Source organism: Micropterus salmoides, unplaced genomic scaffold (genome assembly GCF_014851395.1).
Source record: "Micropterus salmoides isolate LMB-PRFRI ecotype aquatic unplaced genomic scaffold, ASM1485139v1 Ms_hic_scaffold_8, whole genome shotgun sequence".
NCBI classification, from domain to species: domain Eukaryota; kingdom Metazoa; phylum Chordata; class Actinopteri; order Centrarchiformes; family Centrarchidae; genus Micropterus; species Micropterus salmoides.
The window spans coordinates 4688433-4714439 of record NW_024044570.1 but is presented as its reverse complement, the minus strand read 5'-3'; the positions used below and the strand labels follow the sequence as shown (position 1 = coordinate 4714439).

The following is a 26007-nucleotide window of genomic DNA, read 5'->3' as shown; positions in this document are numbered from 1 at the left end:
ATGCGAGGCTGCTGATCAAGATGCTGAGGCTCATCCTGCTGCTGTAAGTCACTGTGCATAAAGGCCTAAATGCAAATCACTATTTCAGTCAAAGTTTGATTGCTTCTTTATTGTCCTGGTAGTACAACATGACTGTTCATCTTCTACTACTATTAACAATTCCTAATTTGTTTGGTGAGGCCCTGCAGGACAAATATTAAAAATCTAACAGGCCTGAGCAATTTCAAATTAAATATCCTGAACCTATTCCTGCTCCCCAGAGGATGATCCTTTTCCTGACAGAGGTTCACAAAGACAATTTGATGTCATCTGGTTTGCTCAGGATTTTTTTTGCCATCCCTCAGTGCAGTGCACAGATGTCACGCATTTAGTGGGGGCCGCTTTGGGCTGAAATTTACCTTCACCTTAAAAGTGAAACATTTTAGGTGAAAAAATTAAGAACATGGCCTAACATCTGGTCCGTTTGTATTTTCAACATAAGAGCGTTAGCTCCTCCCTGTTCTGCTGCAGACATGAGCTAACAGTGACCCTTCAACTAGCTCAGTGACCCATGATGCCTGTGAAGGTCTAGGGCTGATGGGAAATGGTGTTAAATTTTTTTTTTTTAAACCATCTACACATATTGAGCTAGCGACACAACGTACTGCTGAGTAAGGTTATACTGTAAGACTGGCTTTTTCGCTATCACCTAGTGCATTCATTTGGACATGATAATGTGTCAGTGGGACAGCTCTGAGAATTGTGGGCGAACTACATGTCTACTGTCTTTATGACTCTCTGCCTTTAGTAATATGAATCTTTTTGTTGGTGAAAATATGTTTCTTCGTTGCAATACAGCTACAGTTATTTGTAGTTCTGCACACATAAACAAAACACTCGAACAGGCTCTTTCTTTGGTGTTCTTTCACTTATTTAATCCCCTAGCTAATAATCCATCAGTGTTTCATGTCCAGCTAAAAAAAAAAAAACATGTCAGTATCCCATGCATTACATTTAGTCTGTTACAAAATCCAGAATATAAAATCATTAATATTCTCCAACTACTTATAATTAAACCATAACATTTGAATGCACTAAAATGGTAAAATATAAAAATCTAAAAAGTATAAATAGAAATTTGGTCCATCGAGTTGAGTACTATAATATTATTTACATTAGATTATTATTTTTTATTATTCCAGGCCCTTATTTAACTTCAATAGCACACTGTTGCTACTGTTGCAATGGTATTTACAGAAAGGAGTTCAGTGCAGGAGCTCTATAAAAGACAAGCTAACAAAATATCTCATTTGTTGTAAAAAGATGCAGGTTTTTCCCTTTTTTTCCCCATTTGGCTCAGTGCCAATAAATACAAAGGTCTAGGAAAGGTTTGTTAGTTAAACGTCTCAGGGCAGTACAGCGTTAAAACATAGGGCAGTTAGTCTATAGCTTGTATCAAAGTTATAAGTACAGGATGAAAAATACAAAGGCACACATTACAAAAACCGCAGGGAGTCCAGATCCAGCGAAGAAGAAACTCATTCAGTACATGCCAGCCTCAAACTACAACACAGTCCTGAACAATGAGGATTTATATTTAGTAGTTGTAGCGGGAGAAGTTTTGTTGGTGGTTGAAGATGAAGGACAAAATGTTGTTGCTTTGTAATATTTAAACAAGAGTTCTTTGTGTTTTGGGGGCGGTTACACCAAGGATTCAAGGCTCTCTGCAGTGCTGGCGGTTCCCACCACGATGGTACCGTTATTGTCAGAGGACTGGAGGGTTTTCTGATCTTCTTGCGTCCCGATGAGACTCAGCATGGCTTTGTACAGGAACTGGTACTGCTCCTTTAAATCAACCACAGGTAATCAATTGTTATAATTAGGGGTGTGTCAGTATCTCAAAATAATTTAATCCATTGTAAACCAGGTGAACATTATGCCTTTATTATTGGATCCTATTCATTGTAAATTTGCCAAATTGTTTTTTTTTCAGGAAACTTGTTTTATTCTAAAATTACAAACCTGTAAAATAAACCATTACTTTAATGCTATACCTTTGTGAAAATAACAATTTGTACTACCATCAGTACCTTAACTAAAACCATTTTAACTATTAGCATCCAAACAACATCATTCTCTCTCAGCTGCCCCAAAAGTTGCAATGTACTGTTATAATAAGGCATTAATATTTATATTTCAGGATTGATGAATTGTATACCAGCACACCTCTAGTTATAATGTTGTCACTGCATCTGTGATTCACAGTGTAATTTTGAATTACAACTTGGGTCAATTATTTCAGTATTATTAGCACTGTACTAAAGTTAATAGCTGAGATCTGGGAAGGTGGTGACATTACTGAAGAGACGTGGTGCTGTAAACTGCGATGAATGCAGTTTATAATCGTTTTCTCTTCCAAATAAGTTTCTCACCTGGAGGTGTGTTCCCAGATTTCAGTTATTAACTTAGTGAATAAAATGTTATTACCGATTAAAGTAATGGACAAAACTGTGAAAATAACACCAATTTGAAATAATCTGGAATTATCCTTTACGCATTAATGCTCACACAAGACAGACAGTACATTATCATCAGCGTATTGTGAGACAGAAAAAACGGGCTTACGATGTCGCAGAAGATTCCTGGTCTCATGAGGTTTGTCAGCTTGGCCACTTGAAAGACATCAACCAAACCTTCGGCCTCCAGCTGGCGTGTCAGAGACGATAGAGCGCAGAAAGTCCCTGCCGTGACTCCACCCACACTGGAAAACAAAATGGTCAAACCTCTCCTGATTTTCACTGTAAAATATCAGACCAGAAAAATCCTTTAAATGTTAATATTCTTACTCATCGTGGACCACAGTGGGGCCGTCCTTTCCGGTGCTCTCTTCTTTCACCAGGTTGATGAACTCGAAGGTGTTGCTGATGGGACTGTCCGGGTTCGGCCAGCGGGGGGCGCGGTAGTGTTTCACTTCCAGAACGTAGTCGTCCTGCCGAGATACAGAGGAAAGAGAGCAGACGTCTGAGTTTTTAACTTTTTGTCCTACAACCCCTCAAAACAAAGAGTGCAAGTGTTCGCGCCTTAGGATAACTCAAGGCAGTTTGTCATGCAAGGGTTAAAATATAGGTCTGTTTCATTGACTGTATATAAAGATTAAAGACATGACAGCTCCCCAAAATAGATTAAAAAAATCAAAGTACACTAAAGCTTCCTAAAGATGTTTTCTGTCATTTTAGGTAGTTAATTTTTCTGATAAGTTTGGTTTTGATTAGTTATCTGGGTTTCACGTCATCATTGACAGCTGAGCCCTGGTGTACAGGCGGGACCTCGATACTGCAGCACATTCTGGCTCCAAGGCAGAGACACGATGTCCATCTTTATATACGGTCTATGGTCTGGATCTATTAAATTTGCCTTGAATCACCTTCAGTGATGATGCATTCATGATTGTTTGCCTTTCCTAGGTACTTTTATTTAGCGCAATATATCTGAGCTTTTTGAACAAGTTTGTTTTCCAGTCGCAATGAGTAGTCTTTTCAAGTTTGAAACCGGTAATTCTGGTAAGTCCTGCATGAGTTGGGACTAGCAGGCAACACTACAAGCAGTATTGCCCCTCATTAACAAAACTCAGACTTTTTAGTATTAATGGGCTGATTTCAGCTCAGGCTTTAATCTACTAAAAACAAGCTGTGCATGTGGAATTACAGTATATAGCTTTACCAGCATTGCAGATAGTTTGTCCTGAGGGTGGTGCTAGTGGAAAGATCTTGGGATCAGAGCATTTAATGGAAAATTGGCTATTATTTTCTCATATAATCAACCAAAATGTTGGTTATAAATAATGTCCTGGTGGCAGAGCTATTCCAATACATGAACCTGACACTGCTGATTAAAGTTACTCTTTACTTTCTACATTACATTAAAAGATATTCCTACTTTCCCTTACTGGGTGAATGTGATTTAGTTTGTTCTGCTCTCAGCATTGAAAAAGGACATTAAAAACATTTAATGACAACATTTCTTTCTCACTGTTTTCTGTGTACTAAACGGAGTAAGGTAGACACTTTCTGGAAAGTGATATTGTTAAATGTTGTCAATGCTGTGAGCAGTACAAATCAACCACTTTCACCTCTACTGTGCTGGGGTAAATGCAGAAACCAGGACAAATAAAAACAAAACTATCTACATAAATAGAACCACTTAAAGAAAACCAGAAATATGTTTTAGTGGTGTAATGAAGTTGTCATGTTCCAGGTTGCGCTAACCTGTGTGGCTTCCAGTACGTAGTCTTGAACCACCAGCATGTCCTCATTAGTCAGACAGATGTGATTCTCACTCCTCTGAGTAACAGTGAACATCTCATAGCTGATTGGCTGCCCTTTACGGGGCCAAATGACACACAGCTCCTCCTCTTCCATCTAACAACACAGGAAGTCAGCAGACAGTTACATCAAACTCTAAAATGAATAGTTTAACATTTTAGGAAATATCCACTTTCTTTCTGAGAGAGATGTTCAGATGGATTTCAATCTCATGTCTGTGTGTTAGTGATGCGTTGTTGTCAGTACAACGGGGAAAAACTCCCGTTATTCCGACTTAGGAATGTTCACTCACTGTTTCAAGATGGCAGCCTTGTGGTCACACCATTTAAATAGCCTAAATTAGCTTCTTTTACTGTGAAACCTAGTCTAGTAAAGATCCTTTTAAATTAGCTGAATCGATTGTTTAAGTGTAAAGCTGGAGTCAGGATGCGGTTAGCCTAGCTTAGCATAAAGACTGAAACCATAGAGAAACAGCTAAGTTAGCCTTGCTCTGTCCAAAGTTGAAAAATGTGGATATACTGTAGTTCCAACATGCACAAAGTGTGTTTTTTACATTTCTGTGTTTGTACAGATGAAACAAACAAGATTCAACAGGTTCATTATTGAGCTTAAGAGGTGTATTTTTTAACTTTGGACAGAGCCAGGCTAACCACTCCCTGACTCCAGCTCTGCATTTAACACACAGCCATGAGAACGAATACCATCTGAACAATTTATTCTCTAAAAAGGAAAAATTGTGCATTTTCCAAATGTTTAACTATTAAGTTTAGTGTGTACAGACTTTGCAAAAAAACGCAGATGACATACAACCAATTTTGAACACATGCGAAAAGAGAAATAATCACACCAAATTCTGTCAAAAATGTGATTTGAAATAAAAAAAGACAGTTCCTCACCCCGCCTGACAGCGTCCCGAGCAAAGACACAACGACCTGGGTGTTGTGGTCCCATATCATCCTCCAGAAGTCCTTTATGGTGCCGGGCAAAGGATTCTGTGTTATGATGAACTCGTTGCTCTGCCGGTAACCCTGCGGGAACAGAACCACAGCTTAGTACCAACGATACATTTCACTCCTGTTCTCTATCAACCACCTTAAACTGATTCAAAGTCAAAAGAATTAAACCTGAACAGACTGAGTTTGTTCTTACTGTGATGTATGATGCATTGATGTAGTCTGACGTTTCCCCGGCCATCGTAGACAGGCGCACTCGCGACCTCTCAACTGAAAAGACACGAGTTAATTTCTCAAAATATGCTTTAGATTCATGCAGGATTGTCCTATCTTAGCCCCATCCCCTGATCGCAAACTGTAGCTGAAGAGGCAAATTAAACATTAACGTCACGCTGACTGACATCTTCTTCTTTTTCCTATAAACGCTGCAGTTCCTGAGCTGAACATGTCGGACTCACCGGGTATCATGGAGCAGTTTCTGTTCTTGCTGCGGTTGCAGTCCTGCAGAGCTACAGAGTAGTCACACTGCTTCACTCCGGAGTGACAAACCAGCTGTGGAAAACACCAGATGTCTGTTAGTGACTGCTGCAGAATCAACTCTGAATCATTAGATGAAGATATTTTAAGCATCTATGCACCTGCAATCATTCTCAACTACATATTAACATTGTTAATGAAGTTCTGCATTTGTTTCAATGTTTTTCATGTTCATTCTTTATCTTTGATAACAATTACAAATGTCTCACAACAGAATTCATTTTACAACCCTTTTGCCTGTAATGGTCAAGATAAAGCCTTAAATTTTCTTTTAATTTATGTTCCAGATCCTCTTAAATCTCTATATTTATACTATTTTATTTAATGTTAGTTGTTTGAAGGATGTGTGTTTCTGTGAACCTATAAGTTCATGTCCCATTCTCACTGTCTGACTTTTAGACGTGATGTTGGAGACATTTTAGGGTGTGGACTATTTCCTGTTGGCGGAGCCAGCAGTAAGCTGGTTATGGCTTAGGCAAAAGTCACAACAACAAAAGCAATGCAGGAAAGAACCAGAAAAATGTCATCCAGAGTGATTTAATGAGCAGCTCACCTTGAACTGTTTGTCAAGGCGCGTCCTCCCAGCGGGCCCCGGGGTCAGCAGCTCGTCCACGTACCTGTGCAGGTGAGCCGCCACCACCTCTGTCTCTCCAGACAAGATGGCTTCCACCAAGGCATCATGGATAAAAACGTACTGTTCCTGCAGAGAGGAGACAGATAGAGCTCAGGTAAGACTGTCTTAGGCACCTTTTAATTATAAGATATTCTACCAACCTTCATTGGTATTATACCTGCACTGACTGAGAAGTTGCATGTCAGATGAAGAATTAGAAATAATTTGTGGGCAAATGGCAAAGGACTACTTGGAGAGAATAGTTCTTCAAGGAATATCTATATTTCAAGTACCAATCTCGCTTCCTGTAGTCTTAAAAAGTTAGTTTTTTGTTTTGGTGATTTGAAGGTCAAAAGACAGTTTTAAACTGGACCAAATTTATTTGAAACGTAAAATTTTTTGGATATATATAATCTTTGTTTTTACGTAAAAATAATTTTATTTTGTGTTTACAGTTCAGCTGCCTGCCTCATGGTAGTTTTTCTATAAGAAAAACCTCACAACATGATGATGTTTAAGCAGGTATTATATTAACCTTTTTAGTTTAATATTAGACAGTTTCAATATCTTCAGGGGAACATCAATGTCTGAAACAAATTTCCTGGCAATCCATCCAATAGTTATTGAGATATTTTAGTCTGGTAGACTGACAGACCAACACTGCCATCAATAGTGTGGCTAAAAATATTTGAAAATAAATTAATTATTATATTTCAACATGTAGTTTTAAACTAGCCATGTTCTGACCTAGAAATTCTTACCTGGGTTCAAACTACAGCCTGTTGAAATGTAACATTTGACTGTATAGATGTGTGTGGACAGACAGAAAGGTGACCTCTGACCTCTGTCTGAACTAGGTAGTTCCTCTGTGTGCGGATGTGTTTGAGGAAGCCTGTGATGTTGACTGTGTTTTCGTCTTTCATCTGCTTCAGCATGCTGTCCAGGACGATATACGTGCCCGTCCGGCCAACGCCAGCACTGCACAGCAACAAGAAAGAAAAAGAAAATGAACCCAGGATTTACTGGTATGAGGTTAAAAACGAAGCATCATCTCATCTTGTTTTATCAGATCTTACCTGCAGTGCACCACAGCGGGCCCCGTGGCGTCCATCCTGGTTCTGGATGACTTGCGGACGAAGCTGAGCAGAGGCAGAGCAAACTCTGGGACGCCCATGTCGGGCCACTGGGTGTAGTGGTACTGCATCACTGTCCGCTCATTGCTCCGCCCTTTCTGAGAGCCCTGCAGGTGGACAAGACCAAACAGGAAGTGATTAAAAGAAAACTTCCAGCAGGGACTCAATGTCTTCCGTCGTAAACGTATAGGGTGCTGGTCCACAGGGCTCTGTGTGGTGTGCTGTTTAGCCTCTTTACATTTGCTTCCTGGTTGTGTTTTGGGATTTATTTTTAAGATCTTATTACGTAGATTATTAGTTTGAGATCTTCGAGTAGTGGTCTTCTGTCTCTTCCAGAGTCCATGCTGAAAACTAAAGGGGACAATTAGGCCATGTGAGTCAGTGTCTTCTAAAAACGCACTTTTATCAAAAAGTGTATCACTCACTGTGATATTTATTTTATCTTTCTCTGTGTCTCAGTGAAGCACTTTGTTTTGATGTTCTATAAAGTAAAAGTACTCTATAAATAAAATGGATTATTATTATTATTATTATTATTATTAGAGATACAGTATGTTTCTCTCTATATTATAATACGTCTTTCAGTTGACTGTGTATAATAAAACACTGCAATATCCCTGTGGCACACTCTGGCCTTCATACGCTTCTTAGGTGCAAGATGATTTATAAATGAAGTTTACTATGGCTATGGATATTTAAAAAAAAAAAAAAAAAAAAGTTTTAGGGTCTATAACAAGATTATAAAAGTAAACAAACTGAACAGTTTTATAAATTCCCAGACATTTTCCACAGTTCAAAAAATCTGAGATGCTGAGAGCACCACTGAGTGTTGGTGATGCAACCATATCTCTTACAAATCAGGTTCTTATTGAACTAATCTGCATTAGTGGTTATATCTTGTATGAGAGAATCTACAAAAAAATAACAGGGCAAATGATGTTTGAATATTTTAACAAAATCCTTTTTCCCCCCTAGTGGTCTGTTTGTTTGGTCTTTAATGTGGCAGCTTCTACGGTCACTCTCTTATTTGATTTGTCTGACCTTCTTGGACTGGATGTTCCTGACAGTGAAGGTCCTCTGGGTGTAGTAAGCAAGTACTCTGGTGCTCTTCACCGTCACCAGGAAGCTGCCGTACTCCTCCTGCACCTCCGCCGGCCAGTACTGGTCACACTTCCTCTGAGGAAACCATAAACACATCAAGTATTATCTGTATGAATTATGAAGCAAATGACAATTTTCTTTACACAAATTTGCTTCCACAAAATAATAATAAATAAACTTCCACAGTTTATTAACATTTTGTACATTAAATAGAATAAAAAATGTAATTTTGATTTATTGGATTCAACGTGTTTTTTCACTCTGGAATGTATGGGTTATGTATGAGTAAATGTATGAGTATGGGGAATGCGCTCTACCTTTATTTAATATTATTAGAATATACAGTACATATATGTATACATGCATATGTGATCAATAGTTAAATTGTATGTCAATATTAGATGCTGTCTGAGGTCATTTGCTAAGTACAGTAAATGTCCAGGAATATTTCACCTCACAAACTAAAAAATAAAGTTATAAGTTCAGATTGTGTAATCAAGATGCGGTCACTCACTCTTCCTTTCTCCATCAGGTTGGTGATCATGATGATGACGCTGACGTTTTGCTCCCAAACCATCCTCCAGAAGTCCTCAGTACTTGACCTCAAAGGACCCTGAGCAGCGATGTACGACCGTGACTTCTTGAAACCCTGAGGAAACAAACAGAGACGAGTTTGAAAAACTACTAAAAAGACCTCAAGAAGAACAACAGGCAGAGGTTAAAGTGGCACTCCTGCATTTTAATATTGCACTTACATAAGTGGGACAATTAAAACCGGACTAAAGATAATTTCAGACAGGGTGCGGTTACACACAAACAAGTCTTTTTAATGATGTTTCAACTTTCAGTCAAAAACTCTCACTGTCTGAAAGCACGTTAAGAGTCTACAGCCATGCTAGCTGCTCTGTGAGGCTTCAGGCAGTCCATCCAATAAGATATTTGTGGACTGACCAACAGACCGATATTAGCACCCATAGTGCCATGGCTAATAAAAAGATATCCTTGCTTTTGCCTGGCATGGATCAAACTCCAAAAATACTGGATTTCCCTGCCTGTCGGTCTTTCAAACTCCACATCTAGCAGCTAAGGTGCCAGACATTTTTTCAGAAGTTGGTGGAGACCAAACCAGAGCTAAGAGGAAAGTGATAATTGGACTTTCTTTCGTCAGTTGGACACAAACACGAATCTAAAGGTGTGTCTGCTGGATGTGGAAATAGGCAACACTTCACTAACATGCTACATTTAAATGCTAGCCACAACTACTTTATGTGGTGGCAATATGTCTGGGTGGTGCATCTGTCAGCTTATATTTGTCTTTCTGGCCCCTAGCGGTCAAAATCACTTAATGCAACGTTGATATATACGGTGCCTTCATTCAGTAACAGCTCAATTAGAGTCTGAGTACTGTACTGACTGAGTTTCTGACTGAAGTCTGTTCAAAACAGTATCCTCAAATAAAGATAAACTGAATTAATTAATCTACATAGGCACAACACACATATAGTATCTCAAATACAGGTATGAATTTGACCTAGTTTTACTTGATATAGCTGCTTTTAGTTCTGTTAAAAATGGTTAGCAGTGTTAGAAACAACCAATATTCTCCTCTTCAAGCACCGAGCTCTTGAAAATGAAATACTTAAGTTCACTGTGTCAATTCTCATTCATGATAATTTGGTGAGCAAGGTTACAGGCCAGGAAACAATGGGAGACTGTTCTGTAGAAGTACTCACATTTGAGAACAAATTGCCCAATCATGGAGCTGTAACTGGGTTGAAATCTTAATGCGTTGTCTTAGTTAAAGGGTTTAGAGTTTGTAGTAGAGTTTAGTTTTTTTTTCTCCTGCATGTGCACAAGGATGCACATACGCATAGGTGAGGTGATACACAGTCCTATCAGTGGTTTTACACTATTCCACTGATCTACAGGTGGAAGAACTATGCCAAGATATGCAGCAATGTGCTAGCAAAGGCAGAGAAGAAGGCGGCTTCTTGCTAGTAAACTATGCCAGTTTTTCTCACTGAGATTAAAATGACCTGGCCCGGGAAGCCGCATTAGCTTGTTGCAGAATTGAAATCTCCTAATCCCTAATCATCCTCCAAGGTAAGGATGGATGGGAGGTGGGGAGGGATGTTTGTTAAAGTAAAGAAAAATGGAATGAAAAATATTGCTTGAATTGTAAATTGTATCACTTGCATCTGTCCTTCAACAGAAAAACATTTAACAAAAACAAAATTGGCTTTGTGTTGTTTTATGAAGACATTCAACAAATGTGTTCAAGCTCAAGGATTCACACAATGCTTTCTGGTTGGTAACCCTGAACGTAAATAAGTTTTGTTTGTTTAAAAGAAAACTCCAAAGCGCACACACAGCTTTAAGGCCAGCACAGGAAAGAAAGTGTCAAGTTCTCAGCAGAAGGCAGCATTCAATCACTCACTCTAATAGTTAAATAACCTTCACATGACAGCGTGAAGTTGCCTTCATACTGCTGAGACGCAGACAAAAGTGTGAGCTGCAGAGATCCTCAATGTGCTTTTACCAACTTCGTAACCTGTGCGTCAGCTCTCCAGAGAGGCCGTGAAAGTCAGAGAGTTTTTTGGGTCACCTCTGCCTTTCACAAAATTAGATTTTAATGTTTTGGTGATAAGCATAATGGAGAGCCATGCGGGTCCCTGCTAACAACAGACTGTCTCATGAATAGTTTCAGAATTCTGCAGAGGATGTACGTAAGGTGGCTCTGAGAAAAATACTATAATTAAAATCAGTTTTGTCTTTGTGTTTTGCAGTAACGCGGCTTGGGGTGAAAATGAGGCGTCAGTATGTGTAGAGATGTGAATTCCTTACGTCCACGTAGTTTGCGTTTATGTAATCCCTCGTTTTCCCGTCTTTGTCAACCTGCGGCAAGAGTCGCACCCGGCTGTGATCATCTGAGTGTTAAAGACAAGAAACAGAGCAACACGTGATCAGATCAATGTGGAAACAAGTTGTTTTCTTTTTGAAATAAGTAAGGTCTGTCCACAAATCCCATGAAAAGACCAAAACCTTGTGTGGTCCGTCTCAATACTTTCTAACTTATGTCTGTGGCTCTTAGCTCCAAACCCATTGGTTCCTACTAAAATAAACACCTCGCAAATATATGGTTTCATTTTTAAAAAAGGCTTAGGCATTTCCTAAAGCAGCTGGTCAACAAACTACTCAAAGAGGAGGAAACAGTGCATCACCCAAGCATTTCTCACGTACACAAAATGCAGTTGGAACATACTCAAGCTGACATCATAGTATATAAATAATAAAAGTATTTAGATAGCAACTAGACAACCTTTATAATCAAAAAAGATATGGAAATCTCACTTTATGGGAACTTAAGGAAGATACAATTCTTTTAATATTATGTGACAGCCAAATGATTAAATGTACTTAATAATAATTTAATAACTCTTTCTTGCTTCCTTCAAAAACTTTCTTCTTGCTCCTAAATGTAATGGTGACAATAAAAGGTGATGGTTTATGACTGGCGGACAAATCTGCTTTTTGCACAGAATCGTTTTATTTTTTTTTTTAACACTTATCTATTATTGCAGTGTACATCAAAGAGGAAAGTTTTTGACTGTTTGATAAGTTATTATAAAGTACATTTACTCATTTGGCAGACACTTTTATCACTGCAAAATTGTAAAGTAATTGGTCATGGCTGGGATTTGAACCGGGAACCTACTGCATGAAAAATAACTATTCTTCCACTGTACAACTCAATCACACAAGCAAGTAGATTTAATCCACCAGTAATAAACCTTCATATTTTTTGCTGTCTATACATTACATTGCCATTTACTGATTTAGCTGATGTTTGTATTTGATCAGCTCCCAGTCTGAGTGGCAGATTCTCCTCCCTCACTACAGTGTGCTGTCACAAGAGTCAACAGAAAATGCAGTATTTCACTCTTCTCAGGGTTAACAAACTCAGCAGCAGCTCCTGTGGAGCTGACAGACAGCATGACCTGTTAATATCTTTAGGTCTGCATAAGGGTACAGCTTAGGTTACATTCATCTGAAAATATAAAGACAACATTAATAATTTGGCACTCACACAGAAATAAGGATCATAGTTAGATAGCTAACATTGTTTCACCTACTTATCAAATGAGCAAAAACTTTCCTCTTCCATGTACATTTAGTAATTTTTATCCCCCCCCAAAAAGGTTTTTTATGTCCCCATAATCCCCAGGCTTGCTGCAATGACAGATCCAGCGAGTGGGAATCGACCCCTGGTCTCACAAACCAAAGGCATAAAACAGTGTAAATTTGCTGTCCCCTCAAAATAACACATCACACAGCCATTAATGTCTAAACCGCTGGCAACAAAAGTGAGTACACCCCTAAGTGAAAATGTCCAAATTGGGCCCGTTGTGTCAATATTTCGTGTGGCCACCATTATTTTCTAGCACTGCCTTAACCCTCTTGGGTATAGAGTTCACCAGAGCTTCACAGGTTGCCACTGGAGTCCTCTTCCACTCCTCCATGACGACATCACGGAGCTGGTGGATGTTAAAAATATTGTGCTCCTCCACCTTCCATTTGAGGATGCCCCACAGATGCTCAATAGAGTCTATCACCATCACCTTTAGTTATAGTCTTATTAAATTACATTATACAAAAAAACTTCTTGTTAACTTTAGCTCAAGTTACAGTACATTCTTTGATGCAACACTTCTTTGTAAGGCTTAATGAACGGTATAAGCTGTTAATCCTCTGGATCCCAGTTTGTATTTTGTATCCCACTATAACTTTTGGCAGGAAAATAGAAACTTCTCCATATTCATTCCTGTTATTAGTCGTGATGTGAAGTATACACAAAATTATCTGTGCATTATGGAGTGGGATACATATTTTGGCAGACTGCATGTCCAGCCTGGTAGGACCAGGATGATAATAAGTTACCCTTTGAGGAGTGGGACAAAATTTCCAGTAATATCCAAAGGCTATCCATGCAGTGGAAGCGTGGAAGCGTGGATTACAAGGACAAAATATTGTCTACAATGCTGCATTCAGTTTAATGTACATTTTGTCGCAAAGAAGATATATTACTATGATTACTGTAGACCAGGGCTATTCAATTGGGCCGGATTTTAAAACCAGGACACAGAGACATTTTCTCACGAGTTGGGATCATTAAGATTTTATTGACACACTTGTATTGGTAATCTTTATTGGTTCAGTTCTTTGCTCTCGTCAGTCCTATTCATTACTAAATAATTGCATATATTATTTTTAATTTTTTAAGTTTCTAGAGCAGCTACAGGATTTACAACAGCAAAGTCACTAATATCTCTGTCTGTGCTTATTAAACAGGTGTGTTGGTAAAGTATTAGCTTTTTACTCGCTAAGTTTTTATTGCACCACATACTAACGAGCGTAGTTGTCCTCAATGTCGGTAATGTCCACTGATCAGCTGGCTGACTTCGCTCCGTGTGTGCAGGCGCACTGCAGACACACAGAGGAGGGGAGAGGCTGCAGATACTTCCACACGCTATACATGTAGTTTACTTTTGTTGTCTTATATATTAGCTTATGGGCTGGGCCACAGAATGAGTGTGTAACTGCATGACTGTTTGAAAACGGGTTAGATAAATGGCCCAATTTGGACATTTTGACTTTGGGGTGTACTGTTTCCAGCGGTTTATGCATTAATGGCTGTGTGATGCGTTATGTTGAGGGAACAGCAAATTTACACAATTTAGACAAGCTGTACACTCACTACTTTACATTGTAGCAAAGTGTCATTTCTTCAGTATTGTCACATGAAAAGGTATAATCAAATATTTACAAAAATGTGAGGAGGGGTGGACTCACTTTTTTGAGATAGTGTACATACTCACCTCGCGCATAGATACTTATAAATGACAGCAGGCTATGTGCGAGTGTGTGTATCTATGTGCAAGCAAAGTCAAAGTATTACATTTTTCCCTAAGCAGCTTCTCATAGGTCGTGATGTCTGATATTCATCATTTAAACCTCAGCCGACCACAACTGTATGTTATTTACAAACATCAACTTAACCAAAATTCAATCATAATGATCTAACCTAATCACAAACTGCACACTGAGAAATGTGTCACAGCAAGCTTGTGCTTATGAGATAAAAGTTGTCTTTTTAAAGTTACAAAAAAACAGATCTGTCATTTTTTGTAGTGTTGTGAAACTTTCTGTGAACGTATCACACGGTGTGGACTGTACTGAAGTGTGTACTCACAGGCCAGGATGTTGCTGTATCTGTTTTTATTCTTGTTGTCAGGATGGTTGGAGCTGTCAGTCGTCATCGCCATGTCGACTGTGCACGTCTGAACCTCCTAAACACACACAAACAAAGTAAAACTTTAAACCCATACACACCCCTATGTACAGGTGCATCTAAAAAAAATTTGAATATTGTGGAAAAGTGCATTGTTAGCACCTGAACCAGACTGAGAGGTGTTTTGAGTTAATTAGCTGATTAGATCTCTTCTCAGGTTGACATGTCTGTATAATAAATTATATTATCTAAAATTGTCAAAACATTGTCAAAATACTTTTGAGATGCTGGAGTTTTGATTTCCACAAGACCTTTTTTTAAAAAGTCCTGAAATATTTCACTGTATGTGTAATGAATCTAGAATTTGAAAGCTTAACTTTCTGAATTAAATTACAAAAGAAAATGAACTTTTCCACAATTTTTTGAGATGCACCTATACTTCAGTACAGTTAAATTTCTGGAAACATTCTACATCTCTACTAAAATTACTTGTATACATGTATTTGACAGCTTGTGTAACTGGTTAATTTGAAGATTCAGATATTATATTCCACACAAAATATAATATTACTTGTAAAACATTACTTGTCATCATTTGAAAAATTTCAACACCAACACGACGATAAATTTTTCACACAATTTACTTTGAGAAATATAAATGTGTTTTTATATAAAATATATATTTTCCCCAATTGAACAAAACAAGCTGTTAAATTGTCTGAACACAAGCAGGTACAGTCCCTTCCAAAAGTATTACAGTAAGGCAAATTCCTTTGTTTTTGTTGTTCACTGAAGACTTTTGGGTTTAAAATCAAAAGATGAGTTTGAGACAAGAGTTCAGAATTTCAGCTCTCATTTCCTGATATTCACATCAAAGGAATTTGCCTCACCGTTACCGTCCAATACTTTTGGAGGGGACTGTATACAATAACTAAATAAATATGGATCTAGCAAAGATCTGAAAGGCATTTTGAGATTTTACTATTATTTAACTTCTAATTAGACTGAAACCATCGGCGTGGATATTTTTAATTGTGATATTTCTACTTAAGTCAATGATTTAATGACTTCTTCCATGGATGTATTAAGAGAATTGGATACAACATAGTGAAGCAGTTTTATTGCTGCCAGTTTGCCTCAGTGGGCATCTGAGGTACTGCAACAACAAAACTACTGCAGCCCAGAAAGCATTTTCCCCACCGTTCATATTTGTACTAAGCATTTTTAAAACAATGGTTTAATATTTGTACATTTTCCCCCAGAGCTCAGAAATAATATTCTTTTGTTTCTGTTGTTTTAAGTTCATTGGACTAAGAAGCAAAGCTTGTAAGAGAGAAACCTTTTTTGGCTTATGTGCTAGGTGAGCAACTTTGTAAAGAATGGGCGCCATTTTGAAGTCCTCTATCCATTTCTTATAATTCATCCATGACTCCTTCCACTAGTGTTAAACAGCAACCATGCTTTGAATATCCACAGTTCCACATTGACCAAAACACTTACAAAAAAACAATACAAGACAAAGACAAAAGCACAGCTACGCGTGCAGCAGCGTCCGTCCATCAGTCAATAAAGACGTCAGGAGGAGAGCGTCTTACCTCGTAACTCTCCTTCAGTATCTAATGACGAGGGTGAGGAAGCAGCAGGCAGCAAAGGACGTTTCCGTGACATTACAGTCAACCAAAGAGGTGCAAAAATACAAATTACAAGACGACACAGAAAACGACGACTAATTCATCTCACAGTACAGCTCATGCTACTGCAAACACAAAGGAAGGATCAACCCAAATTAAAACAAACAAGGTTTAGTTCATTAAAAGTTCAAATTCATCTCCAACTGCATTCTGGGAATTTTAGGGGCTAATAGACCACCTCTGTATTTCAGTATACTTTTGTTATTTTGCTTCCAAACTCAAGTACGTACATTTTCCTTCACGACATTTAAGAGGTAAATATTATTCTTTTACTGCATTTAACTGACTGCTGAGGTTACTGTGTCAACTCTTCAGAAACTTAAAAAATACATCTTTTAGATATAAGCGTTTTAGACATTCAGCCTGTACAATATTTTCTTTTTGAGGTACCACAATGGGAGAGGTCCCATACTGACTCATGCTACTCAGAGAACTGGAGTTACACATGTTACCAACAACTTGTCCTTATTTTCCTCTTATGTTTTCCTTCAGGGTCTTTTTATAACCCATGTCTTCATATGTCCCATGTGATATTACTTCTCTCCATTTTCTTTCTTTTCTTAGCCAATATTGTAGATGAAAATTTATCAATTTATCAATTAGTCATTCGACAGAAAAATTATTCTGCATCAATTTTAACAATTCATTAATATCTAGAAACACGATCCCCCACCACGTCTCCTCTCCTTTGTAGCCTTGTTGTGTTTGTGTTGATTTTTCCTTTAGTGGCACTTTTACAGCAAAAAAAGTGGAGCTTTAATTCATGAAGTGACATGTTGCCCTTGAGGTCTGAAGTTTGTTGACTGTTTGTTCTGCTGATAGTCAACAGGTGAAAGTATGGTGGAATATTAGGGCCATTGTAGATTTAAAAAGAACAACAATAAATTACAGAGCCGGTGGGAGAAGGTAATATATTCCTAATTTAATAATAACACAAGACAAGACACAGTCCTCCAGACGAACTCTGACATATATTGCAATTGTAAGTAGGCAGATATGATAGACTGCAACAAAGCCGCTTGAAAGCATGTGTCACATCTTAGTCATTTATAAATGTCCGCAGTCTAACTCTGTTTTTGAACAGAAGTATCTCATAATACCTTAAATCTTATATGTGACAAATGTTATTTTAATATCTGCATACTCTGCTTTTAGAGTACAGAGCTTTTAATAACACAAGACAGTTATTTCTTGCAAATGTATGACTTTAAAAAAAGTTTTCTTCTTGTAAATTTGTCAGTTTTCTTCTCATAAATTTACCTTTTTAATCTCAAAGAATATCTAAATGTTTTTCCTTGTAAATTTTTGACTCCGTTACCCCCCTCCACCAGCTCAGTTTTTTAACCTACAATGGCACTTATACGCCGTCGTATAAAAGACACCTGACACGCTGCTGCATGAACACATGAATGAATGAAGGCTCCCACCAACTGATTATTATGTCATTATGTCACGCAATCAATCAGTCAATTGTGAATCCACTGTAAATTATAATAATTATTGGTCTTATTCACAGTGAATTCCTTATAAATTATGATCAGAGAATCTAAAATAAGCACACAATTTTACAGTCAAAGTGAATCCAGTTACTGTTACTGTATGATCACAGCTCGTCATGCAGCATGCAGACAACAACGTGATGACAATCCGACACAAACATACACACCACAGTCACGTTTTAGACAGTAGAGCTATTATATGCAAAAATATTATGTATTTCAATTTCAGTTGGGAAATGGAAAAACAGTCCGGTCTTTGTACCTCAAACTCTTGTCGAAAGCCGTTGGTGTCATGAAGCTGGGCCACGTGTTTGACGAACTCCTTCACTGGGAAAGCAGTCTGCTCGTCTACAGGATAAACAGGAAACAACGATCAACTACCCTGTGGTACTCTGGTGACTCTGGTGACAACATAAAAGACAGCGTCTTTGATGAAGTTGTAGTACACATTAAAGAGTCTGAATTTATATGGCCTGAGATCATCAAGAGGTAAACTTCTGTGAGCACATTTTTGAAATTTAAGACTTTTTTGCAAAGTGAAGACATACTGAGGGCATAGCAACAAGTAACAACATTTTGGGAAAGACATATTTGGAACAGGAGGATTTATATATATATATATATAAAAGTGAAAGATTTTTTAAAATATTTTTATTTTTAAAGTAAAGAGGACTTTAAGGACTTTTTTTTTTTTTAAGTAAAGACATTTTTGGAAAAGGGAAGAATTTTTTGAAAACTGAGAACAATTTTGAAAGAGAGGAGGATTGTCTTTAGTATCAACAAATGTTTGGGAAAAGGGTGGTCTTCACTTTTCTAAACAATTGTTGATAATCAAGACAATTTTGGAAAGTAATGATTTATGAAAACATTTTCAAACTTGTGGGGAGAAGTGGGGAACTTTCAGACTTATTTAGAAATCTAGGACATTTTTAGAAAGTGAACATTTGGAAAGCGAGGACATTTAGTCTGGTCCTCACTTAAGGTTACAGGTGTTGGTTAGAGCAAAGAATCTTCAGAGAGAGTAAAACTCTCTCCAGCGCCTATTTACCATGTTTTTGTGGAGTTTTTCCCTCACCTGAATCTAGTTTAAGGACAGAGAGTGATGTATGTTGTACAAATTGTGAAGCCACAAGCTTGTTTGTGTGCGTTACCAGATGTTAATGCAGCAGTGGATGGTGCAGCGATGACTCTGGGTGATGAGCTGTCAGCGATGTAGAAGTGAGCCGTCTGAAAACAGGTCCTGAAGACAAAACACATAAAGACACACCAGAGTAAACATTTTAAAATAATCTTTAACCATAAAGAGTTCTGTTTGTCATTTGATTTAATAAAGCAGTCACATTTTTGTCCATACATAAAAATATCTGACAAATGTAGAGAAATAAGTGGATTATTTAAAATGATATATATTTTAGGTGCGACGGAATTTAGGGAAACATTGATTAGTATTTTACATAAATATAGAGACACTAACTGTTATTGGCAACAGAAACAGTGTAATTAAAATAAAGACAAATGTAGAAAACTTGGCTTATCCTAAAAAGAAAATGCAAATACTGAATAAAAAGAGTTTTGTTTGGGGGGAAACACTCTCATATACTATGCCATGCTTCAGCCTGTACTAAATCAGACCGATACTGGAGAATCAACTGAAAGGCAGAAGACGCTTTTGTTTTCATGTGACTCTGTGTTAGCCCAGATTTTGGAGAATACATCGTAATCTTCCCAAAAACACAGGAAAAAAAGATGTTCTGGTAATCCTCGACAAGTTTTTAAACGGATGAGAACGCCTCTGATGAACCTGCGTTGTCTCGGCCAGAAATGGTCATCAGGGATTATCACAGACAAAAAAACAAAAAAAAAAACAGCAAAAGGGTTGAGCTCTGAGATTAAAGACGTGTTTTGGAGGAAACATAAACTGTTATTCTCTCAGCGAGTCTGATGAGTGTTTATTTACAGACAAGACATTTTATACCAGTTCAGCACTAACCTCTTGCTTCTTAAACAGGTTAATTTCTAACGGTTTCCATTTATCAAAAGCTTAGAGCAGCAAGTGTGTAAATAATAATTGCTTGAACTGGTTTAGAAGACATTGGACATGTTCAACAGACGGAATAAAGGCCCTTTTACACAGTGTGTCATGAATCTATGGTGTCTTTACTAATATTAACAATCCTTCATATATTTCTTCTTTAGGGTGACGTCTTTGCAGGAAAATAGCGTTTTGGTTAACTGTGGCACAGAGCTGTAAATGTAAAAAGAAAATGTAAAGCTCTGTTAAATAAACCAATGACTACATAAATAAATGGTATAAAAATCTAAAACAACTGACTAGTGAAGGTATTTACACCTGCCGTAACTCGAAAATAAGGTTTTCTAACACAAAAGGACAAGATTAGTGTGCGCCGTTGTAAACATGTTCCAGATGTTCACCATCGTAGACTGTAAGCTTTTAAAATAGTTTGTAATGGGCTTCATCAAAATGAGACAGAAGGCTACTGATACCCAAACAGCTCATACACTAAAGTTAGCTTGGCCATGAGCTAATATCAGTATATTCTGAAAGGTCAGATATGCTGCTGCTTCTTGACTTCAAACGTTCAAACAGTCCTTCAGTTAATGTTGGATCTTACCGTTAAAACGCAAAGTTCATTTTCTGACAGATGGTATTTGATGTTGTGACATGTTAGCTTTGATCACAAGATGTAAATCTGCTGCTGTTCATTGGCCAACTTAGTGCGTTTTACTTGTTTATCTACTGAGACTGAAACTACTTAATCTGATTATATTGATGTAGGCTGTAAGAAGCTCATCAAAAACTTCAACCTATAAAATAGGAAAACAGCTGCTGCTCATTAACAAACACGCTCACACACGGTCTGTTTTCATATTTTCAACCTTTTTTTGGCACCGAACATTCACTATCTGGATCCTCTTGATGAAGTTTGTCTGCAGATGCCAATAATACAAATTCATCTGAATTTCTTGTGCATTCTGTGGATCTCTCAGCTTGTTGTATACTTGTGAAGTCGACCAAAATCCCTTCAAACTGCTTGACCTCAAATGCACAGCAGCAGTGTCCAAATGAGCACCATGTTGTCAGGAGGGAGTGAAAAAGGACACACCACCAGCAGGATTAGCGCAGTTTGGACTCCTGCCGCTCGCCCTACAAGATGCTGACACGATTCCTTCTGTCCGACATAATCAGGCGGATGTCCTTTTCTATCTCCCGACCCTCTCTTGATGCTCGCAGCACTGCAGCCAAGGTACATCCTTCACAGAGGATCCCCCGCTAATCCCCCCCCCTGCTCCTCAGATTATTATCAGCTTAGCAATGCTCAATCTTGGAGATACAACAACAAGCAGAGTGCAAAACAAGAACAATATGTTGAGTCTCCGGCACGGCAGAAAATCAGACAAAGTATTTGCACTGGCTTTGACAGCATGTCCTTGATCAGATTTTTGAAGTTGGTTATTTCACGGTCTGAGTGGACAGCATGGTTTTTTCCTACTGCACTAGCCAAAGATGTTTCCAGCACAGGAAGAAAATAGACTTTTAGTTTTATGCCCTAAATAGCCGTAAAAAAATTACTTTTAAACTATTTTCAAAGAAACTTTTATTTGCTACAGTATTTGATATGGCTCAATACAAAAAAAAACAGCATCTCTCAAGGTCTTCAAGAGGAATCAAAAACACTGCTGTCAAGCAAGCGGCGGCGAAAGGCTTCACTGAGTCTGCCAGCATCTGCATCAACAACATAACACTGGAGGTATTGTTTGTGAAGGAGCTGCTGCGTAGTTGTAGCCACCTCTATGTTACACACACAGAGCATGTACACAAATATTTAAAATTTAAATAAAAAGAAAATCTATACATGCAGTTACCTTTATACATATATTTTACAAAAGTAATGGTATGGTGATACCAGCATAAGGAAGGATGAGAGGGAGTTCAGGAGGGAAGAAGCTTTTGGATTGCTTGCCAGATGGCAGCAGGGTGAAAAGGCTGTGGCTGTGGCGAGTAGGGTCTTTTAGTATCCTCTGAAGTCTGCACTTCACCAACATCACTGATGCTCTGGGCGATTTTAATCACCCGCTGCAGAGCCCTCCTGTCCTGGGCCGTGCAGATCCCATGCTCATACCTGCCAACACTCCCATTTTCCCAGGTTTCTCCTGTATTTTAAGGCCATCTTCCAGTGCCCTCACGTTTTGTTGTTTCTCCGGGGAAACCCGTGTAATTTGCAAGGCCACCAAACTATTAATTAACTAAATTAAAAATATTGATACATGGATCCAAGTTCTGGATGTTTGTCTGATGTCACACCTAGGTTGCCAGAACGTCTAAGAAACAAAATACACACACTACATACAATTCAACCCCTCCGTTACCGAAACCTGGCGTCCCACAACACAATCTCCTGTATTTTGAAATCCAAATGTTGGCAGGTATGCATGTCAGTTTGTGCATGTTCCCAGTCAGGATGCTTACTATTGCTCTAATGTAAAAGTTAACAAGAACTTGGTACGGGAAGTTTCCTTAAGAAATACAGCAGTTTCTGAGATATCTTTTCCAAACAACAGTTTCAGAGGACAACAATGTGTTTCTGTCAGAGAGTTGTGGACTTATTCTGCCCGCAAATGGACAAAACAATCAAATAAATGTAGATTCAAAAAACACATTCAGTACTGACCTCCAGTAGATGAGGATACTAATGAGGACAATCAAGCCGACGACAGTTAGGGTGGAGATGACGGCCAGAGGAACCACAGCCTTCCTCTCTCTTTCCCTGATAGAACCAACTCTCGACTCATGGCTGCTGTTACTGGCATCTGGAGAGCAAAAACAAGAGGATAGAGATTAAAGATACTGCACAGTGAGAAAAGAAGTCAGAGCCATCACCTGTCGCATTCTAGAGGATTACTATTATTGTTTGTGTTGAGGATAAGCTGCTCTGGTTATAGAAACGTAATTAAACCTTTCTTGGCATAGTCTAAGACACAGCTTCTAACCTGTCTTCTCTGATTTACCTCTACAGCCATGTTAGAGGAATTAAAGGACCCTTTTATCAACACCTATTTTAAATTAATATTAACCTGGATGTCATTGAACACTATTAAAATTATTTGATAGGTTATTTGGAATTGCAGATGTTTACTTGTGGCTTTTCACAGTTTTCCCATTACAAAACTATTTCAACTGCTTCTCAACTTAATGGGAAAAACCAAATATGAAATTCTACAAAAATCTGAATGTTAGTGACATCTTTTTCTGTCCATTACTGACCTTGACATTAATGATGTTTGTGACATTTCTAACATGATTACAGATTAATACTGATCTTACTAGGCATCCGTATGTTTGGAGACACTACAACAAAAGGGTCTTGGAGAAAATAACATTTATAGTATAAACCCAGATTGCTAATACTTGTCCCTTCTCATATTTTTTCCCCCTCAAAATGCCCATACATATCCTCTGCCATCTTAACGTGTCACATTCTGTATCGCAATTTTGTGGAGGTCCCAACAACAGGAATCCAACCAACATATAAGAAATGAAACCACATGAGAAGTAACAGGACGACCTAAGATGACTCAGGTTTATTTCAATCGATAAGCTAATTTCTGCCTCCAGAGCCTTAGCCTCCTTGAACTGTTTACAGGACTAAAACTCCAAAATTCTCAGATGTCTAATAACTACTTCAGCAAGAAACATGAACTGTATTTACAACAGCCCAGCACTGAAACACGGTGTACCACCATTCACATTCACCCACCTACAGACCAAAACACTACAACTCATCACATTCAAATCACCTGCCAAACTACTTGAAAGAAACAAGTAGACGCACAAAGGCTGATAATCAAAAGTCCATCAAAGATCAAGCCAGAACACGATCATCAAACTGCACACAAAGCTGAACTAGAGTCAATCAAGCAGCATAATTGTACCTTGGAATAAAAGGAGAACCTGGCTGAACCTGACCTCACTGAACTGTTGCTGCTGAATCCTCCCATTATTGTCCGATAACCAGTCAGGAAAAACTAGTATGGATTAAACTTGATTGTGAGGCTGTTTGTCAGTTTACCTCCTTTGCACACACGTACTCAGTTCAGCTGTGAACAGCTGGGTCAGCCCTGTTGACTAGTTCATAAAGAGCCTGTTCACTTTCTACTCTGTGCACCCTTAGAGTAAAACCCATTCATTCAATCATCCATCCAACAGATCTTTGTCTGCCTCTCAAAAAGCCTGGACACACAGGCGATGATAATGATGATAAAAGAAAAGGTCTGGACAGAAGATGGAAAAGGTTATTCATTTCGGTGCAGAGACTGATGAGACATAGTGACTCAAAGGAGATTTGATGAGACTTAAGGACACGAAGCCTCCTATTCAAAGTTCTCACTGAAAAGATATTTAATATAAACTGTATAAACTGTATAAAAGTTGACCTACATGGCGAAGGTTGAGTTCTGTTACTGTACATCTGGCTGTTAGGAGCACGGTACACATGAAAGGTAGGACTTTTATTTTAAGAGAACATGTCAGTGTTTTTGTCTGTTTTAACCCAAAATAATATCAGTTTTTAGATTAATTTCCACCTTCCAGGCAGCTATTTGGTTTCATTAATTTCTAAGAAAAGTCAATTTTATTTATACTATTTTTACTAAAATTACATTTTTTAATTTGCAACATACATATGACACCCTCCATCCGAAGATTCAGATAAGAATTTAAGACTTTAAAGGGCTGGACACATTTCCCCATGCTTTTGTGTCTATATGACTAATTGGGACAACATTTTTTAAATTGGTCCCGTATTGAGAAAGTGCGCTGCAGCTGGCAGCAGTGAAACAGTGCTGCAACGTAATCCTTATGGGCAACTGTGCACAGTCAAAGTAAATAAATATTACGGAAAGGATCCTGATAGAGACAGTCCTTTTTTTTTTTAAGAGCAAGATCATTTTTGGTTAACCAGAAACAGTCACTATATTGCTATTGTCAAAGCCACCTGACAAAAAATGACTGTAGCGCGTGCGTTCGTTCAATAGGAGACCAATTTTAAAAATGTTGCCCAAATAAGTCAAATAAAAACAGGAAAATAGGGTTGAAAAATTCTTAACTTAAAAGAGACTTGAACTTGCTGTCTCAGTCCTTGGTCCTTTTCTATTTTCCATTTATATGCTCCCGCTAGGCTAAATTATTCAGAACTACAATATCTCATTTCACTGTTACGCAGATGACATGCAGCTGTACCTCCTCATTCAACACAATGACCAGATTTGACCCACGACCCTTGCTATAAGTCTGGATGATACTAAAGGATGGATGGCTAATAATCAAAACAGAGATCATAATGTTCTGCCTTCCAAAGCCCTCCAACACCGCTGCCCAGTCCCTCAACTAGTAATCCAATCACACCAGACCCTATGCAAAAAACCTTGGAAAAAAATTGAACAATACACTGAAATTTGATAGACAGGTAAACACAGTGAAATCTAACTTCTTCCAGCACAGAATCCTATCCAAGATCAGAATATTATCATCATCTTAATAATTAGAAAAAGTCTTCCATGCTCAAATATCCTCAGGACATGATTATTGCAACTCCCTGTACTTTGGTATCAACCAGGCCTCCTTCCCCCCTTACAAATGGTACAGAATGCTGCAGCCAGACAAAAACAAGAGACCATATTACATCTATACTGCCATCTTTGCACTGACTTCCTGTTCGTTATCGAAAGTGAATTTATTTCAGTACCTATGTTTTTCTATCTATCTATCTATCTATCTATCTATATATTTTTCCCCATGTCACTGGAAAACCAAAATGTGTAAGACAAAACAACAAGCAAACACATGTTTCTTACATATCAAACAAACTGAAA

At 38.1% G+C, this 26007-nt stretch overlaps 1 protein-coding gene across 5 annotated transcripts in view; it reads right to left on the bottom strand.

The window, feature by feature from the left end:
- Window positions 1-877: 877 nt before the first annotated feature.
- The window catches only part of ptprz1a (protein tyrosine phosphatase receptor type Z1a), a 94204-nt gene continuing 69074 nt past the window's right edge, over window positions 878-26007 (bottom strand). For 2 of the 5 annotated variants that reach the window (XM_038706010.1, XM_038706011.1), the window contains 18 exons: window positions 22809-22947; window positions 19269-19357; window positions 18380-18465; window positions 16523-16543; window positions 14889-14985; window positions 11483-11565; window positions 9153-9287; window positions 8579-8713; window positions 7481-7644; window positions 7247-7382; window positions 6345-6491; window positions 5713-5806; window positions 5451-5524; window positions 5198-5329; window positions 4245-4397; window positions 2826-2968; window positions 2605-2740; window positions 879-1824 (listed from right to left, as the gene is read on the bottom strand). In XM_038706010.1, coding sequence (XP_038561938.1) covers window positions 1681-1824; window positions 2605-2740; window positions 2826-2968; window positions 4245-4397; window positions 5198-5329; window positions 5451-5524; window positions 5713-5806; window positions 6345-6491; window positions 7247-7382; window positions 7481-7644; window positions 8579-8713; window positions 9153-9287; window positions 11483-11565; window positions 14889-14985; window positions 16523-16543; window positions 18380-18465; window positions 19269-19357; window positions 22809-22947 — 2108 coding nt within the window. In that variant the 3' untranslated portion in view covers window positions 879-1680. Of the gene's footprint in view, window positions 1825-2604; window positions 2741-2825; window positions 2969-4244; window positions 4398-5197; window positions 5330-5450; window positions 5525-5712; window positions 5807-6344; window positions 6492-7246; window positions 7383-7480; window positions 7645-8578; window positions 8714-9152; window positions 9288-11482; window positions 11566-14888; window positions 14986-16522; window positions 16544-18379; window positions 18466-19268; window positions 19358-22808; window positions 22948-26007 lie in introns of all 5 variants that reach the window. The other 3 variants (XM_038706008.1, XM_038706009.1, XM_038706012.1) reach the window with 3 other exon arrangements.